This window comes from Anomaloglossus baeobatrachus, chromosome 3 (genome assembly GCF_048569485.1).
Source record: "Anomaloglossus baeobatrachus isolate aAnoBae1 chromosome 3, aAnoBae1.hap1, whole genome shotgun sequence".
Classification (NCBI taxonomy): Eukaryota; Metazoa; Chordata; class Amphibia; order Anura; family Aromobatidae; genus Anomaloglossus; species Anomaloglossus baeobatrachus.
Genome location: NC_134355.1, coordinates 122757834 through 122777296, shown reverse-complemented (window position 1 = coordinate 122777296; position 19463 = coordinate 122757834). Strand labels below are relative to the sequence as shown.

General features: G+C 45.5%; 1 protein-coding gene across 1 annotated transcript in view; it reads left to right on the top strand.

Moving 5' to 3' along the window:
* APMAP (adipocyte plasma membrane associated protein) overlaps positions 1–19463 on the top strand; it is a 61232-nt gene that overhangs the window by 19204 nt on the left and 22565 nt on the right. Inside the window, exons 3-4 of the mRNA XM_075339417.1 lie at positions 6146–6261; positions 12898–12990. Of these exons, the coding sequence (XP_075195532.1) occupies positions 6146–6261; positions 12898–12990 (209 nt within the window). The remainder of the gene's footprint in view (positions 1–6145; positions 6262–12897; positions 12991–19463) is intronic.

Below are 19463 nucleotides of genomic sequence, written 5' to 3'. Positions count from 1 at the left end.
GCTGGTAAGTTGCTAGGAGGTTGCTGGTGAGCTGTCACACTGCGACGCTCCAGCGATTCCACCAGCAACCTGACCTGGCAGGGATCGCTGGAGCGTCGCTACACGAGTTGCTGGTGAGCTCACCAGCAACCAGTGACCAGCCCCCAGCACCGCGTGGAAGATGCTGCGCTTGGTAACTAAGGTAAATATCGGGTAACCAACCCGATATTTACCTTGGTTACCAGCGCACGCAGCTACACGTGCAGAGAGCAGGGAGCAGCGCACACCGCTTAGTGCTGGCTCCCTGCTCTCCTAGTTACAGCACACATGGGGTTAATTAACCCGATGTGTGCTGTAGCTACATGTGCACAGAGCAGGAGCCGGCACTGACAGTGAGAGCGGCGGAGGCTGGTAACAAAGGTAAATATCGGGTAACCAAGGACAGGGCTTCTTGGTTACCCGATGTTTACATTGGTTACCAGCCTCCGCAGAAGCCGGCTCCTGCTGCCTGCACATTTAGTTGTTGCTGTCTCGCTGTCACACACAGCGATCTGTGCTTCACAGCAGGACAGCAACAACTAAAAAATGGCCCAGGACATTCAGCAACAACCAACGACCTCACAGCAGGGGCCAGGTTGTTGCTGGATGTCACACACAGCAACATCGCTAGCAACGTCACAAAAGTTGTTCGTTAGCAGCGATGTTGCTTAGTGTGACGGGGCCTTTAGATCTATCCTCCTATTTGTAGAAGAAGTAATGATTTTAGGTTAATGTACATTTTCTGAAGTCCTCACACCACTCCTCTTGATGTCACAGGTTAAACCCTTGTGGCACTGTCCTCTACATAACATGAGGTGTCTGCTGAGGCCCAGACATATTGTCTCGGTATTTCCTAATGAAACGTTAAAACTGAAGTGTCCTAGTGGGGTGTAATCCTTAGTTGGGCAATCTCTGATACCGGAGACAGACTTGCCAGACTTGTCGCACTCGGTTCTTGTTGACACGCTGTACATACTTGTGCAATTAGAAGAACAAGGAGGACAAAAACAAGAGTATAGTGCAAAATACTGTATTTATTAAAGAAAGACTGGCACAAAAGGGAATCGGCGGCACAGATCAGAGGCATGTGTATGACAACATGTATATAAAAATCATGAAGCATGAGGTATACACATGCAGTGTCTGGTAGCAACTGCAAATCAAGGTGTAATCAGGGCATAAGGTGCTATAAGGAAAGTCATAATAGTAAAACAGATAAAAAAACTGTTATTAATGTTGATATTACCACAAATACAAAGAAGTGGAGAAGAGTTAGGCTGTGTGCACACGATGCGTTTTTTACCGCGGAAACGCTGCGTTTTGAACCGCAGCGTTTCAGTGGCAAATTGCATGCGTTCAGCTTTCCCAGCAAAGTGTATGGGAAAGCTGAAAAATCAGTGCACATGCTGCGTTTCTTTCCGCTGCGTTTTGGATGCCAAAAATCGGTGCGGAAAGAAAAGCAGCATGTCACTTCTTTTGTGCGTTGTGGCTGCGTTCTCTCCCCCATTGAAATCAATGATGTGGGGTCAGAACGCAGCCACAACGCATGGACCTGCTTTTTTGTTGCGGTCCGCGGCCTTTGTCGGCACGCCAGAACGCAGGCATTTACCTGGAAGTGAGGTCAAGAGGCTTCCTGTTGACCTCACTTCCTGGCAAAGCCCCCGGTGTCGCCAAAGTGCCCGCCCCGACCCCCGACCCCCCTCCCGAAAATCCAACATGGCCGCGCGCACAGTAGCGCACCGGCCGCCCTGCTCCTATGATTTCTGTCGCATGTGCAATAACACATGCGACAGAAAACTGTTCCCCAGGCCCTGCCCGGTCACCCCCTATTCCCCCCGGTGTCATACATACCTGTCCGGTCGCAGCGCTGATCCCCCGCGGCCCCCTCCTCCTTCAGTGCACGCTGGCCGGTCACATGAGCAGAGCAGCTGACAGCCAGCACAGTGTTCAGTGTGAGCTGTGCTGGCTGCTCACACTCTGCAGCTGTGACCCGGGGAGAGTGGGTGCAGATTTTTGCACCCACTCTCCTCAAATGGAGGGTCTGCCCTCCTAGAAAATGGGGGGTACGTTCCCTGAGCGTGCCCCCATATTCTAGAAGGTCCAGAGGCGACGTGGGACATCCATATGGATTTCTGCGGACCCATTTTTTTTTATTAAATTGGAGAACAAGGGAATGATTTGGGGAGTGTTTTTTCTAATAAAAAAATTTTTGTTGTCTTTTTTTGCTTTTGTTTACTGTCAATTAGTTATGTCGGGTGTCTGATAGACGCCGTGACATCACTAATTGCTGGGCTTGATGCCAGGTGACATTACACATCTGGTATCAACCCCATTTATTACCCCGTTAGCCAACGCACCAGGGCGCGGGATGAGTTGGGGCGAAGCGCCAGGATTGGCGCATCTAATGGATGCGCCACTTCTGGGGCAGCTGCGGCCTGCTATTTTTAGGCTGGGAAGAGTCCAATAACCATGGCTCTTCCCACCCTGAGAATACCAGACCCCAGCTGTCAGCTTCACCTTGGCTGGTGATCTAATTTGGGGGGACCCCACGTTATTTTTTTTTTTTATTCTTTATTTATAAATAAAAAAAAAAACATGGGGAGCCCTCCAAATTGATCACCAGCCAAGATGAAGCTGCCAGCTGTGGTTTGCAGGCTACAGCTGTCTGCTTTACCCTGACTGGCTATCAAAAATAGGGGGGACCCCACGCCATTTTTTTCATTTTTTTTTTTTTTTTTTTTTTTTTTTTTATTGGATAAATACTAAGCTAGGCACCCTTTAGTGCCACATGAAAGGTACTAAAGGTGCCAGCTTAGAATATGCAGGCGGGGGTAGGACGTTCTATATATTTGACATCCCTTCATCCATTGACGCTTTTTAGGCTGTGTGTCCACAATCAGGGTTTGCAGCGTTATGGGCGCTGAGTGTTTTCCCTGCGTCCATAACGCTGCGTTGTGCAGTAGAAGCACAGTGGAAGGATTTTTGGAGATCCCATGCCCACTGTGCTTCTTTTCTCCGCAGCATAAACTGACCGGTAGCGTGGCTTCCCGAGCCTCAGCATGTCAATTTATGCTGCGGAGACGAGAGTGTTCTCTGCAGGTAGCATAGAGCTCCACAGCAGCCTGAACCCAAATCGTGGGCATGGGCAGCTGCAGGAAGGCTGGCACTGTGTACTAGATGCCGTGTCGCTGGATCATGGCCACATAGCCTTAGGCCCCTTTCACACGTCAGTGATTCTGGGACGTTTGTGCTTTTTTTTAAACGTACCAGAATCACTGACATACGCGGACACATTATAATGAATGGGTCTGCTCACACGTCAGTGATTTTTCACTGCACGTGTCTCCATGCGGCGTACCCGCGTGTGCGTGATTGCCGCACGGAGACATGTCCATTTTTTTCTGGCATCACTGATGTCCCACGGACCACGCAGTGGTGTGATCCGTGAAACACGTGCCAGAAAAAAACGTGCTTTTAAAATAAAAAACATTTTAACTCACCCGGCTCCAGCGATGTCCTCTGCAGCCCGTCCTCCCTGTTCCTTCTGTGCCGGCTCATTATTGTCGCGCATATTCATGATGCACGACACAGCCGACCCGGAAGCAGCTGCTGCGGGGGTCAGCGCCGGCCGGATGCTGCACCGCGGGAGCGATCAGCACCATGGAGAGCGGGAGCGGGCGCAGGTGAGTTAATCTCTAAGTGCAATCACGGGCCACGGAGAACGGAGCCCGGATTGCACTTAGACAACCCACGTGTGCCGTGATTCACGGCACACGGAGGGACATGTGCGTGTTTTACACGCCAGTGAAAAACGTCTGTGTTTTTCACTGACATGTGAAGCGGGCCTAAAAGTGAGAATATTGTTGCTACAGCAACATTTTGGGTGAAGTAGCTGTGGATTCAAAATGCTTAATATACTCCTGAATAAAATCCTTGATGGGTGCAGATTCCAAAATGGGGTCACTTGTGGGGGTTTTCTGACGTATAGGTACCTAAGGGGCTTGGTGCGCGAAGTTTATTTCAACTTTTCCAAAATTCAAATGGTGCTCCTTCCATTCCAAGCCCTCCCATTTATCCAAACAGAATGTGGAGAAGGAAATGACATCACAGGTTTTTTTTTCCAAAGGTCTGTGTTCAACCAACTTTATTATCACTGACAAGTCTTAAAAAACGCACCTAAAAAAACGCATGAAAAACGCATGAAAAACGCATGCGTTTTCAATGCGTTGTTTCTCAAAAAGCATTGTTTACAATTCTCCCCTCTGCCAGAGGGTGCGTTTTTTTCCGCGCGGAAAAAAAAGCAACGTGTGCACATACCCTTATAGTATTATACAGAATGATATAATACTATAACTCTTCTCCACTTCTTTGTATTTGTGGTAATATCAAAATTAATAACTGTTTTTTATCTGTTTTAGAGTATAATTACCTTTTCTGTAAACCTAATTTTATGGTTCTTCAAGAAAGGATCTGTAGCCAAGGAGCGCTCAAGGGCTTGTATCTGTATTTTTAACCATGAAGATCCCTGATTTTATTTTTTTTTTTGATGTGGAAGGAAAGTAAAGTACTTTGCATGACGTTCTCCTACATGGCCCATGTTTGTGTGGGCCAACTTGTTATTGTGGAAATTTTCTCACATAGTTTAAAAGAAGTCATCAGAAAATGATTTATGGTTTAAATCAGTAGATATTGGGTACACATCAACTCACCTCATCACGACATCAGATGGCCACACCACAGATTTTGAGGCAGAAAATGATTGAGTCAAAACCAGCATCCAAATTGTGAGTAATCATTCGTGATACTAATGATTCCACAAACACTGAACAGGTAGCACAGTACTAATGCGTTTCAGGCAGCTGTTTGTGGAATCCTCCATATCATCCTGAATACAATTATGAGCGCTTTAATCACAATTTGGATCCAAGTTTTCACCTTTTCCGGATAGTTAAAATAAAGTTTGAGGGCCACATTCCCTAAAGCTTCTCTGTCAGAATTCTGACTTAAAAAGCTTTGAAAAGTCTCAGAATTTGGGCGTCACATGAGTCTTTTCTCTCAGCTTCAACAAAGTGACGATCCCCCGCTTGTCAAAGTAATCATGAGCGGTGGCGCGCCATATGCCAAAAATAGTGGTCCAGTTCCACCGGTATATGTGGTGAAGTGGACACGGAGGTGCACACCACTTATCTAATGGACTTCATTCATTAAAGGGGTATTCCCATCTCCAACATCCTATCCTAATATGTAGCAGTAGCAGCAGTAGCAGCAGCAGCCGCAGCAGCCGCAGCAGCAGCAGTAGCAGCAGTAGCAGCAGCAGCATACCTGTGTTTTTGCTGCAGATTTCAAAGAATGAGCATGTCGGTTCTTTGCAGCGTTATTGTAACATTTTTTTCATTGATACAACCTGTTTTGTAGAAAAAAACACACCAAAAACGCAGATAACATAAGGGAGATTTCCTGCAACAAGATTAGGTTTTGGTCATGAAAAAAGAAACTTACCAAAAAAGCCCTGAGTGAACATAGCCTTACAGTATATGCAGAATGCACCATTCACAATGGCCTCTCCTCCCCCTTTCCTGCGTAGTGAGCCCTGCACAGATCACAGTGCAGGCCTAGAGAAGTCTCCCATAAAAGTCGTTCTTCAAGTCAGATCCTATCTATTGTTGTTTATGGGCCATGTTGCTGTTGCAGATTTCTAAATGCTGTTCACAAAAGTCCTAGTAAGATGGCTGATAATATAATGAAAAAAGAAAATTAAAACCGAAAAGTTTCAATAACCATAATCTAATCTAAATACAATACCATTTAAGACATCCCCCCCCCCCCCCATAAAAGTATAGAATAATTGCTTGTACGTATAGAACTGCGGGGTATTGAGATAGACCCCGATTGGCTCTTTGAGGAGCGGTATGCAACACTAGGAAGGGATGATGGAAGCTGATCAGATATGGCAGGTGCTGGATGTGGCCCCATGACTGAGAGGTCAAGAAAAGCTATTGTCTGCAGATTATTGAGAAGATATAAAAATACACAAATAAGGAATGAATGAGTCTGTCATGGCCGGGACCTCTATGGGTCACCAGCAGTATAATACAGTATTGGAGCATTGATGTGCTGTATATTTTAGTTTTCAGGCACCGCCCCTGATGATGGGTGTTCTGGAGCCAAACGTGAAACTGAGAAAAGCTGAGCGACTGTATGAAGGCCAGTTGGTGGGACCCGAGTCACTGGCAAACATCGGAGGTACGACATTACCTGTATCTGTGTGTGGAGGCGAGCAGGGGGTTTAGAGCGATGTAAGAAAACTCAAGCTCTAATGCTGGCTCTTCCCTGCCTCGCCCGTCTTATGACGGAAACCACCAGTGCCGTTCGGACTCTTAGAAACCACTAAGGAGTGTGTGTGTGTGTCATATCCACATTACGACTCTGCACACAGAGCTTTGGTTTCTGAAGAGACTGACACATTTCATAGAGGTCATACTTAGTAACTGCACTTCAATTTTTTTTTTTTTCATCAGGCTGCTTTCACACATCAGTTTTTTGGCATCGGGCACAATCCGGCAAAAACATGAAAAAACGGATCCGGCATCTGTTGCTGCCTGATCTGTTTTATCCCCCATAGACTCTCATTAGCGCCGGATGGCCTTGCGTTTCATCCGTTTTTTGCCGGATCCAGCAAAATTTACTTGTCCAGCAGCCGGATGAAACGTTGAAGTGAACGTTTGTGTCCGGCAAAAAAAAAACGGATCGTGCCGTATCCGGCGCCGTACGGCATGTTTTATAATGGAAGCCTATGGCCGCTGGATCCGTTTTTTTTTTTTGTTTTTTTTTAGCTGAGTATGCTCAGTATCACACCGGATATCTCAAAAAACTGATGGAAAAAACTGATGAAACTGATCCGTTTTTTCGCCGGATCTGTCACATCAGTTTTTTCACCAGATTGTGCCTGATGCCAAAAAACTGATGTGTGAAAGCAGCCTTAGGGAAATAAAGATAAGAAACTCTATAATGTGTCTTAGAGGAGAAATAAAACTCTACTTTCCCTACTATCAGTCACTTCTAGTGTACTGAACTGCTCAAATCTGTCTGTAGATCTGTCTGCAGTGAGGGATCACATTACATCTGCTGCCATAGAAATCTATGGAGAAAGGCAGAGTACACATGGAGAAACTGTGGTAGGCTCTATTACACAGGGAAAGACTTCTAAAAAATGCGGGATACAAGTCATAGAATGTTTAATCCCTTTAGCGCATAGCTTAGGGATTTCATGATGGCACAGAGCCTGATTTCATGATACAGTTAGCAAGGAATGGGTTAACAGCTCTGGTGTTATGGTTTTTCTGCCTAGTAACGCGAGCAGCTGTTAGGGGACCAATCAGCTGTCTGCGCGCCTATTTTGACAGTTATGGTTGGTTTATAGTTATGTTGCTGAGGCGAAATGTGGCTATATAAACCCCTGGTTTCTCCTCAGCTGGTCATTCCAGCTGATGAGAAGGAAGAATCTTCAGGATGGAAGAGCTGCTCCAGCAAGTGCTGAAGAGAGCGGGCGAAGCCGACGGCGCGGAGTGGATGAAGATGTGCCTGGCCGGAGCTGGTGCGGCGGCCGCCGCTGTTTCAACTGCGGCGGGATCATCGGTGGTGCAGCGGGATGTCAGCCCAGGTGTCGCCGGCGCTGAGGGAGAGCAAAGAGCGAAGAGGAGCAGGAAATATAGAGAAACATACTCACCGCCGGCGGTCGCTGGAAGATCTGGTGGCGGTCGGAAGTCAGGCGGCCGGTCTTCGGGTCGCGGAACGAAGAAGTCTGCAGCGGCGGTGTCGGAGCTGGAGAGGGTCGCCGCCAGAAGAAGCCGTTCCCGGACATCGCGTGGATGTCATCAGCCGCGTCAGGAGGTCGCGACCGGAAGTGATGCGGAGGTGGGCGGTGCTTCCGGGTTACAGCTGGAAGCGGGAAGTTCATTTTCAGCTGCGTCCGGTGACCGGCGGCCGAGTAGCAGGGTGCCGCCGCCGCTACCGCAAAAGAGCTATCATGGTGCGGCGGCGGTCCTGCAAGCTTGGTCGTCGGGGGAATCGGAAAGCGGCGAGGCAACAGGATCGGCTGACCAGGCGGCAGGAGCGGAGGGCGACATCGCGGATCGGCTGGAGGCGCCGCTCGTTACCGAGGAACGCTTCAGGAGCGGTGAGAAATCATTTATGGGTAATTGTAATAGTGAGTTACTACACAATGTGGATTCCTTGAGGGAGGTAGTTAGCACTATAGTGTCAGAGCTACTACATAGGGAGGGTAGTTCTACAAATGTTAGTGCACACACTAGTAGTACAGCTCCTAGTTATAATGGTATTCCTCAAACATTTTTTAAGGAAGCCATTATATGTCAGCCCTCTCCTTTGGGCTTTCACCAATCAGTTAATGTAAAAGAAAAGATTTGGAATAAGGAGTATATAGATTTGTTTTCTTTATTACCTAGTAAGGAGCAGTATCGCTCAGGCCTTGACACCAAGGGTGAAAGCGATGATAAGAAGAAGGTGATTAAGTCGTTTCACAATTGGTTGCAGGCCTTTGCGATTTATGCTGCGGTTTTGGGTGAAAAGGATCAGAATAATTGTAGTGGGCTCTTTCAGCATGTGGATTCAGTGCTGGAGGCTTACCGCAATTTTGGAGGTACTGCTTGGTTGTCTTATGATGAATCATTTCGTCAGAAGATGGCAGTGCATTCTAATATGCGATGGGGTAATAAGGATGTTGGGCTTTGGCTTAACCTCATGTTACCCCAGAGATCTGGATTTGTCAGACAAACTGCTAATACGCCTGTGAAGAAAGGCTTTTGTTTTGCCTTTAATGAATCAGCGTGCAAATGGCTGACAAATTGCAGATTTAAACATGAATGCTCAGGGTGTGGGGGTTCCCACCCTTTGTTCAAATGTTTTAAACGGGGTTTGCAAGTGAGTCAGCAATCTGCTAATAATTCTCGTGAGTTTTTTCTTAAAAGCTCGGACCCCAGTGATATGGGAAAGAATGCTCCCATGGTTAAAACGCTACCCCGACAGGGAGAAAGCCAACATAGTTAGTAATGGTTTTCAATTTGGTTTTCCTGTTCCTAGTTTTAAGGGCATAGGTTGTAGTATTATTCCTAATTTAATTTCGGCTAGATCTCAAGATGGTTTTTTGTTTGATCACATCAAAAAAGAGATTAGCCTGGGTAGGCTCGCAGGTCCATTTGCTGGCCCTCCATTTCCAAGCTTTCGGATATCGCCGTTAGGAATTGTCCCTAAAAAAGATGTTGGTTCTTTTAGGGTAATACATCATTTGTCTTACCCTAAAGGTCAATCTCTGAATGACGAGGTGGACAAGGCTGCGGCTTCGGTTCAATATGCTACATTTGATATGGCGGTGGATCTTTTAAGAAAGTTTGGACAAGGAGCGTTGTTAGCAAAGTCGGACATAAAATCTGCGTTTCGTTTATTACCCGTTCATCCAAGCGGTTTTAATTCCTTAGGTTTTTGTTTTGGGGGTGAATTTTATTTCGATAGGTGCCTACCCATGGGTTTTTCCTTGTCATGTTTTTATTTTGAATGTTTTTCTTCTTTTTTAGAGTGGGTGGTGCGTGATTCTGTGCCTAATGGCGGAATCTTGCATTATCTTGACGACTTTTTGTTTGTTGGTTCAGGGAGTTCAGATGTTTGTTTTGTCTTGTTGGAAAGGTTTTTGTTATTCATGGAGTTTTTCGGTGTTCCAATAGCTGATGAGAAGACAGTTCACCCTTGTCGTAGTTTGGAGTTTTTAGGGATTTCTATTGATTCTGTAGCCATGCAGTGTCAGTTACCGGTCAGTAAATTGGCTAAATTACAGGGGCTGGTTGAGTCAGTGGTGTTTAAGAAGAAGGTGACATTGAAGGAGATGCAGTCTTTGTTAGGCTCCTTGAATTTTGCTTTAAGGATCATTCCTATGGGTCGTGTTTTCTGCAGGAGGTTGTATGATAGTATCATCGGTTTGAAGTCAGCTAATGCACACATTAGGGTATCAGCGGAAATGAGAGCTGATTTGTTAGTATGGCGTAGATTTTTGGTGGAATTTAATGGTATTACTTGTTTCCAGGAAGTTTTTTGCTCAGCTAAGGAATGGCAGGTGAAAATTGATGTTGACAGGGTTTATGGGTTTTTGGTTAGCTATATGGGAAGCTGGTGTGCAGAACCATGGCCGTCAAAATGGTGTCAGCTAGGGTTGAACGCAAGAGAAATAGTGGTTGAGCTATTCTCTGTCTTTGTGATTTTGTTTTTATGGGGCTATGATTTGGCGAATAGGCGTATTGCGTTTCAGTTTGCTAATAAAGGGGTTGTGTTCTGCATTAATACTTTATCCTCTAAATGTATCTGGGCTGCGAAAGTGTTGAGGCAGATAGTTTTACTTTGCTTTAGGTTCAACATCTGGTTGAAGGCGTCCTTGGTGTATGACAGCCCTGGATCTGCTTGTTCTTTTTTGCAGCTATTGGAAGACAGAAATGCGTCTCAGGTGGAAGGAATCGTGAGACGGCATTGTCCAGAGGAAGTATGGGACATTCTTTGGATTTAATTCCGCATTTTATCAAGAATTCGATTGCTGTTAGTACTTAGAAGGCCTATGTGGTAGCTTGGGAGAGATGGTTAGAATTTTATAGAGTAAAAGGTTTTGATTGTTATGTGGCAGAAGCTGCAACAGCGTTGGAGTATATACAATTTGAGTTAGCTAATGATATTAGTTATTCGGCGCTGCATAAGGCTCTGGCTGGTATTTCTTTCTTTCTTAAGTTATATGGTAATGAGTCTTTGACTTCCTTCTTTCCAGTTAAGCAAATCCTCAAAGGTTTGAAAAGGGTTAATAATCGTCCGGATGATAGACGTCCAATATCTTTTGATATGTTAGTAATGCTATGGCATGCTTTAGGGGTTATTTGTAAGGATGCTTTTGAAGCAAGTCTATTCCGATCGGCGTTTGTTTTGGCTTTCTTTGCGGCTTTAAGGGTCGGTGAATTGATGTCTCCTAGTAAGAATAGAATTGGTGGTTTGAGGTTTCAGGATATCAGAGTATTTGAATCATATTGCTTAATTTTTATTGCTGTTTCAAAAACAGATCAGGAAGGTAGGGGGCATTGGATAAAGCTATTCAGTATAAAAGATTCCCCTGTGTGTCCAGTTCAGAATTTGCAGCGCTGGGTTTCTTTGCGCCCTGCGGTTCAAGGTTCATTTTTTGTTCATTATCTGGTTTACCTGCTACAATTTTTCAGTTCGGTTCTTTGTTAAGACAATGCTTAGTTCATTTAGGTTTGGGTCATTGCAAAATTTCTTCTCATTCATTCCGGATTGGGGCGGCCACTGCGGCCGCTTCATTGGGGTTGAGTGGAAGGAAAATAATGCAGTTGGGTAGATGGAATTCAGGTCGATATAAGATTTATGTTCGTCCTGAGCTTTTACTTAATTAATTACTGCTTGAATTTTCAGAACCCATGATCGTTTGGATTGTTGGGCATTCATACATATATTGGGCCCAGAAGCGGACCGCAATGCGCATTTATAGTGAAAATTTGACATTCTCCTCTGAACATGTTATTATTCATTGGTTCGGAGGAATGAAATGGGATCAGTTAGTCGTTGAATTGAAGAGAAGGATGTATTCTACACCCGTTCCGGATTTAATTATATGTCATTTAGGTGGGAACGATATTGGTAAGGTAAAAACACTGGACCTTATATCACAGATGCAGCGAGATATTATTTTTATTAAAAATTTTTTGCCTGACACAAATTTTGTTTTTTCGGAAATTATTCCTAGGGTCGCTTGGACTTCAACTGGGTTTTTGTTTTTTGAAAAAATCAGAAAAAGGGTTAATCGAGTTATGGAAAAATTTCTTAGAGTTACGGGAGATTTTTCATTTCGTCATATTGATTTGGAAGGTTTTTTATGTGGGTTTTATAGAGACGACGGAGTACACCTGTCCGATATAGGTATGGATATTTTTAATCTGGGTTTGCAAGGTATTGTAGAGAGATGGCTGTGCAGGGGTATGGGGGGTCACTAATGGTCATTAGTGTCCTAGTGGGGGAAAATCGCTCAGATGTCTGAGTGGATTTGGTTTAGTTTTGGAATGTTGTATGTTTTTTGGAGTTGTAAATTATAAAATTTTGAATTATATGGTGATTTATTTAGGTTACTCTTAATAAAGCAGCACGGCCAATATTTACCAAATCAATATCTGTGTCCAGTGTCAGTTTTATTTGGTGAGTGAATGAATGGTTCTTGTGCTATCATGACCAGAAATGGTTTTATTCCTCAGGCAGACGCTGGACGGTTTATCTGAAGAGTCATCTGAAGTAAAAAAAAATAAATCTTTATTTTTATATAGCGCTAACATATTCCGCAGCGCTTTACATACATAAGGAACACTGTCCCCATTGGGGCTCACAATCTAAATTCCCTATCTGTATGTCTTTGGAGTGTGGGAGGAAACCGAGTACCCGGAGGAAACCCACGCAAACATGGGGAGAACATACAAACTCCTTACAGATGTTGTCCTTGGTGGGATTTGAACCCAGGACCCCAGCGCTGCAAGACTGCAGTGCTAACCACTGAGCCACCGTACAGTTACATATTACTGGGTTTCTACTATCCATGATGATCTGCTGATCACGTGAGCGCTTGAAAGTCCTGTGTGACTGGAGCATTGGTCTAGGATGTGTAACACCGCTCCTCTCCATGTGTGGGACTGGTGGAGATATCCGAGCGCTGTACATTAGTGATCAGCACGTTGTCGTCTATCCTATAGATACCTAATATTATGTGCTCTTCTCTTACAGGGTCTGCCCCGTGTGAGTGATGTTTTCTTATCTTTATATGTATGATTTCTCTAGATGTCCTGTTTACTGGCACGGCTGATGGGCAAATTCTGAAGATTGAAGATGACAAGATTCACACCATAGCGAGACTCGGGAAACCTCCTTGTGGTGAGATATGTCACCTGCATATGTAGTAACGTAGAATGTAACTCTCCCGTCTCCATTGCTGCTCTCGGAAATGTCAGCGAGGCTGTGCTGTCTGCGGAGCGGACTGGCTGTATTACAAACTGAACGCTGCTCTTAAACAACTGCCAATTGGTTATATAATGTACAATCAGATTTTCATTTAGTGGCTGTATAAACATGCCAGCTCCAATTCCATGTGCACAGAACAGTCATTAATATGATCGTATTGATCCATGGAGGAGAGACTGAAGGCACTCACCAGAAATGCGGTAAAAAAAGCTGTTTATTCAACCATCAGGTGAAGGGGAAAAGGCGTGGGGAGGTGGGAACACACAATCCGTCGGATGACGGCCGTTTCGCGTCTTTACAACTGACGCTTCTACGAGTCCATCTGGCCGCCGTCCGACGGATTATGTGTTCCCACCTCCCCACACCTTTTCCCCTTGACCTGATGGTTGAATAAACAGCTTTTTTTACCGCATTTCTGGTGAGTGCCTTCTGTCTCTCCTCCATGGATATTGTGAATTGTGGTCTATTGGAACGAGCACCGAGGCCAGTATGCAATGGAATTTATTGCCATGTAATGCATGTATAACCCTGGAATAAGAAGGATTAAGCGGTTAGCTCGCTGAATGGGGCCAGTGTTTCCTCCTTTTTCTTCTATGATCGTATTGATCGTTCTGTGCGTATAGAGTATCATTATTGGCAGCACATCTGCAGGTTGTGTTGCAGATGATGGTGATTTTCATGTCTGCATGAATGAATGGTGATTGCTAGCATGTATACACAAGCCGATAATCTGCAACCAAGCTTTCTATTAGCTCATCTAAACCTTAAAGGGACTGTCAGCACAGAATGACTGTTAGGCCTAAGCCACACGGCGAGAAAATCGGTGCGAGTGGAGTGCGATAAAACATCGCATTCCCCTCGGACCAATTCTAGCCTGTGTGTCAGCACACATGAGCGATTATTTTCTCAGCCCTAATCGGACCGAGAAAACAATCGCAGCATGCTGCGATTGTAATCCGAGACTCTTTCTCTCGCACCCATTCAAGTGAATGGGGCGAGAGAAAAATCGCACTGCACTCGCGGTACACCGGTGTACCGTGCGTGCAGAGCGAGAATGTCTATAGCCGGCTACACAGGCGAGAGGGAGAGAAATCCCTCCCTCCCCTCCTGAGTGCCGGCCCGCCCCCCGCAGCTGAGGTCTGCTCGCACGAACGGACCTCAGTTGCAAGGACACAAGCATGAGACTCGGCTCTGCTGTACTGCCAGCACGAGCCGAGTCTCATGCAAGGGGATCGCAGTAGTCCCCGTGTGGCCCCGGCCTTAACACCAAGTACAGACCCTCGGGGCATCATGGAGCGGCTAATCATTTATATCCACCTTCCCATGTGCCTGTTTTACCTCCATCTCTGCCCTTCTCTTCTTTGATTGACAGCTCTGACTTCATAGAGCCAGAGAACCGTAGAGGTAGATGGAAACCGAGCAACTCCGAAGGTGGCTATAAGTGTTTGGCCCGCCATGATGTCCCGAGCACCTGTATTTGGTTTGAACAGTTATCCTGTGCTGAGAGTCCCTTTTAAAACTGACAGCAGTTCCTGTAGATCGCCGGTGTAGTCGATGGGAGCACAACTTCGGGAAACTACGTCCTCATCCTCACGGTATACCGATCAGTGGTGGCTTTGGAGGGAATTCTAGATGCAATAAGTTGGCTTCAATTACGATCAGTTTAGTCATTTTCAGTTCTCTGCGTCCTCAACAAGTCATGTCAGGTTTTCACAGATGAGACTTCATGAAGTGTCTTTATATATGTAAATATTCCATTATTAATAGAGTTGTAGCATAGTCCATACATGTTTTAGGGAAAGCTGACCTTGTCTGCAGTGCTCACGTGGCAGAACAATTTGCGGTTCCTACTGCCCTGCGTCACTCTTCGCTCTCACCTCCTTTGGACGAATCTTGGGCCTGAAGACAGTGTGAGAACTGCAGCCCATTAGCGACTTCTGATTCTTATACCACGTGAGCAGCCAATGTCACACGAGCCTCCGGAGACCCACCACTGACTTCGCTGGAACGGCACCGGTATGGATGGTGAGTATTTATTATTCTATTTCCTTGGGGAATATAGTATTTAATAAGGAGTTGTCTGAGTAATCGACAGCCCCTTTAAGACAGATCCTACCTATAGGGTGATTCTTCTAATGCAGGCCTACGAGGAAGCCCATCCTGCTGCAGTCATACCAGCGCCTGCTGTTTGCTGTTGCCTGTCCCTGTCTTGCAGCTTTGCCTCTGTAACTCCATATAGCTTTGCCCCTTTTCTGCATAATATTTCTCCTGTGTAAATAGAAGAACTTTCTACTATTTGTCATTTCTGCGCTTTCCTGCAGGCCTCACTTTTGGTATATAGGGTAAATCTTGTTACCTTCTGAGGGATCTGTCTGTTTTGTGTTCACAGCTTGTAGCACAGACAGGTCTGAACAGCACACCGCCGGAGGTCATATGTCGGCGCTGTCAGCCGCTCGCTGGGTAAAGTGGTTGTGTTGGTAGATGACTGACAGCGGAGGCCCATTGTGGGAAAATACTTAAGTTTGACAAATTACCTTCTATTTGTTAAATGATCCCATCAGTGTAATTCGAGGCTTTAGGAAATGTTGTGTCTGTTCCTATTGTCATATCCATAGAATCCTGTAAGTAACCAAAACTGACTCGCACATAAGCTGATTATTGCTCAAGGTGGGGAGAGACAGGAATAAAACAAAAAATAATCCCACTCTTGCTATTCCACCTTTTTGCTGATGAGATCAGTTGCGTATACGTCCCATACCCAACCGCAATAGGATATTCCATAGATCAATGGGCCAAGTCCAAAGGGAGCAGCTCCATGTTTAGTACATTTACACAATTTTAACAAGCATGATTGTCCTTTGTCATAATGCACATGTCAAACTGTACTACGCTGGGTGATTTTTTTTTTTTTTTTTTTGGTCTTCAATGGCGCACACCGACATCGCTCTCCCTCCCCTTCCCCCTCCCAGCATCAGACTTTCAGCTGTATAGGTATCCTCAATGTTGAGCAAAAGGTAACCGTATATTTTGGTCATAAAGGTTGCCAAGTAAAAGGACATTTTGAGCGCTCTAAAACTGAGAGGATGGGTGCGATACCAAGGATGGAAAATAAGGGAGTGTGCCCACGATCAGGACTGACCGGGTGGAGGGGGGGGGCGCGCCTCTCCTCCGCAGGAGACCTCAGCTGCTTGTACCCATGATCAGGGTTCAGTGCGCTGCGGTCTACTTGTGTTCTCCCTACGGAGGACGCAGGCAATACCGCAGCAAACAATGGACATGCTGCGATCTGGAAAGACGTACCGCAGGTCAGTGTTTGCTGTGGAAAAAACAAGCACAGTGGGCACAGGATTTCTAAAAATCCCATCCACTGTGCTTGTACTGTACAACGCTGCGGTTTGGACGCAGCTGAGGTAGGCTGCGTCTAAACTGCTGCAAATACTGATCATGGGCACGCACCCTAAGGTTTCTGCAATAGAGGAATGTCCGCTAAAATATGAGTAAAATTTGGCACTCCTCTCGCATATCTCCAGACTAACCGCCCCAACTTGAGCATAGACAACATTTTGGAAATGTGAGATTTTATCAAGCTCCAAGAATCCTAGTAGACAGCTAGTGTTTGTGTCTTTCGACAAGTGACTTTCTGAATTTGGTAGTTAAGAACCCAGCATCCAACTGCTTAGCGCCTTTAGCTGGCCTGTAATGTAATAATAATTAAAAAAAAAAAGGTCTGCAAAGCGCTACCCCCAAGATTTTTGGGTCTTTGAAGGGTGGATAATTTACGTTTCGGCCGAAAACTACTCACACAAATGACGATATTAGCGAGGTAAGTGTTATGAAGAGGGATTTCAGGATAGGTACCCCAGTGTGTTGTGCAAAGCATACCTGAATTTTGCAATAAAGGTGGTGTCCCCCAGATATTAAACTTCAGTTTGGCATAATCTAATAGTGGCAGAATGTTTGACGAGAGATCCTTTTACTGTCTTGATGAATGTTGATCTCTAAGGCCCTGTGCGCACTAGAAAAAGGCTGAAAGATTAGCGCACTTGCGTTAAAAAACGCACCAATAACGCACTGAATACCGCATACGTTTTTGGTGCGGTTTTGGCGTGTTTTTCCACAGGTTGGTCCCTGCGGTTTTTTACCATTATCTATGGCAAAAACGCAGGTACCTGCGGAAAAGGAGTGACATGCTCATTCTTTTTCTCAAGAAATTCCGCAGAAAGAATGCTCTTGAGAAAAAAAATGCAGTGTGCACACAGCTATTTTTTTTTTTTTTATTTTTTTTTTTTCCCCATAGGCTTTGCTGGGGAATGTCTGCAGAAAGGTTACAACCATTTTCTCAAGAAATTTCTGCAGCAAAAACGCAAAAAAAGTGGGTAAAAACACAGTGTGCGCACAGGGCCTAAATATGTAAAATGCGTAGCGGCTCCCCTCTTGTCATTGCTTTCAACTGTATCGGCATTGAGGATGGCTGGCGGGGGGGAGGGAGGAGAGGTGCCGGTGCGCGCCTTCGCGTGACGAAAAAAAAATCTGCTCGCAAGCCACAGTTTGACATGTGCATCCTTGTTAAAATTGTGTAAATGTACTAAACACTCAGTTGTTTCCTTTGGACTTGGCCCATTGATCTATGTAATATCCTATTGCGGTTGTGTATGGGACGTATACGCAACATGCAACTGATTTCATCAGCAAAAGGTGGAATAGCAAGAGGGAGGTTTTGTTTTTTTTTTATAACTCTTGTCTGTCACCCTACAAGAACACCATGATCAGTAATGTAGATAGTCTGGTATGTCCGAGGAAGCGACACAGTCCCTGAAAGGCGTAATATCGATAAACTTTAATTCAGCTATAGTTTTGTGGCCTGTCTTTGTGCAGCGCCCAATAATCCGCCCTTTTTTCTAATTTATTCTGCTTCTTCAGGGAGTGTAGGGGCAGTGATAGTGTCTTATAAAGCCCTCAAAAAGACAAACGTTCAAAGACTATAAAAATATAGAATGAGGAGGAATTCTGTGCGGTATGACAGTAATTCTGATCGTTGTCCTCTCGCTCCCCAGCTCGCCCCCTGTCAATGTTCTACGTTCAATGACCTCAGAGGGGAGAGGTCCAGAGATCAAAGTGGGCAAGGACCTGTGCTGTCATCCGCACACCTCCTGTTCTGGACATCCTGAAAATGGGCAGCGGTAATCTCCAATGTAGGGCGTAGTGTGAATAATGGGAACACACTATTCTAATGTACGTTTCAATGCTGTATGACCATTACAATAGACTTAATATATGAACAGGTCAAAATAAAATACCTGTGTCCAAAAGAAAACGCTGAGCTACAGTGATCAATGGAAAGTGTTATGAAAGATGTGGAAGAGTATACCGGAAGCAATGAGAATGTGAGGGTATCTATAGTAGTGAGAGTGGACATATCTGGGGTGATAATTCATTTTTAGGCTGGAAACACATCTATGCGAGTAAAATCGGTCCAACTGGGCTGAAAAAAACTTGGCTGATTTTAGTTCACGTTAGGTCCGAGTGCAACGCAAGTGCGATGCTTTTTCTGAATAAATTAATGATTTTACTAGCGTGTGTAATACGTACTTTTTTACTCTGTCATCTGCCATTCAGCTCTGCTACATGGCCGCTGACAGCAGACACAGAACAGCCATGTAGTAGAGCTGAAGGGCAGATGACAGCAGACACAGACAGAGCCGCACTGTCAGAATGAACTCGGGTGAACTTCACCCAACTTCATTGTCATGCTGTGGCTCTGTCTGTGCCGCGTCCTGATTAGCGGTCACCTGTGAAGGGCTTACCGGTGACCGCTAATCCCCCGAGTGACTGAAGTTAGCAGCCCTCTCTCATACTCACCGATCCGCGGCGCTGCACGGCATTCACACTGCTGCGGCGGCTTTTACTATTTTGAAAAAGCCGGCCGCTCATTAAACAATCTCGTATTGCCTGCTTTCCCCGCCCACAGGCGCCTATGATTGGTTTCAGTGAGACACGCCCCCACGCTGAGTGACAGGTGTCTCACTGCAACCAATCACAGCAGCCGGTGGGCGTGTCTATACTGTGCAGTGAAATAAATAATTAAATAATTAAAAAAAACGGCGTGCGGTCCCCCCCAATTTTAATACCAGCCAGATAAAGCCATACGGCTAAAAGCTGGTATTCTCAGGATGGGGAGCCCCACGTTATGGGGAGCCCCCCAGCCTAACAATATCGGTCAGCAGCCGCCCAGAATTGCCGCATACATTAGATGCAACAGTTCTGGGACTGTACCCGGCTCTTCCCGATTTGCCCTGGTGCGTTGGCAAATCGGGGTAATAAGGAGTTAATGGCAGCCCATAGCTGCCACTAAATCCTAGATTAATCATGTCGGGCGTCTCCCCGAG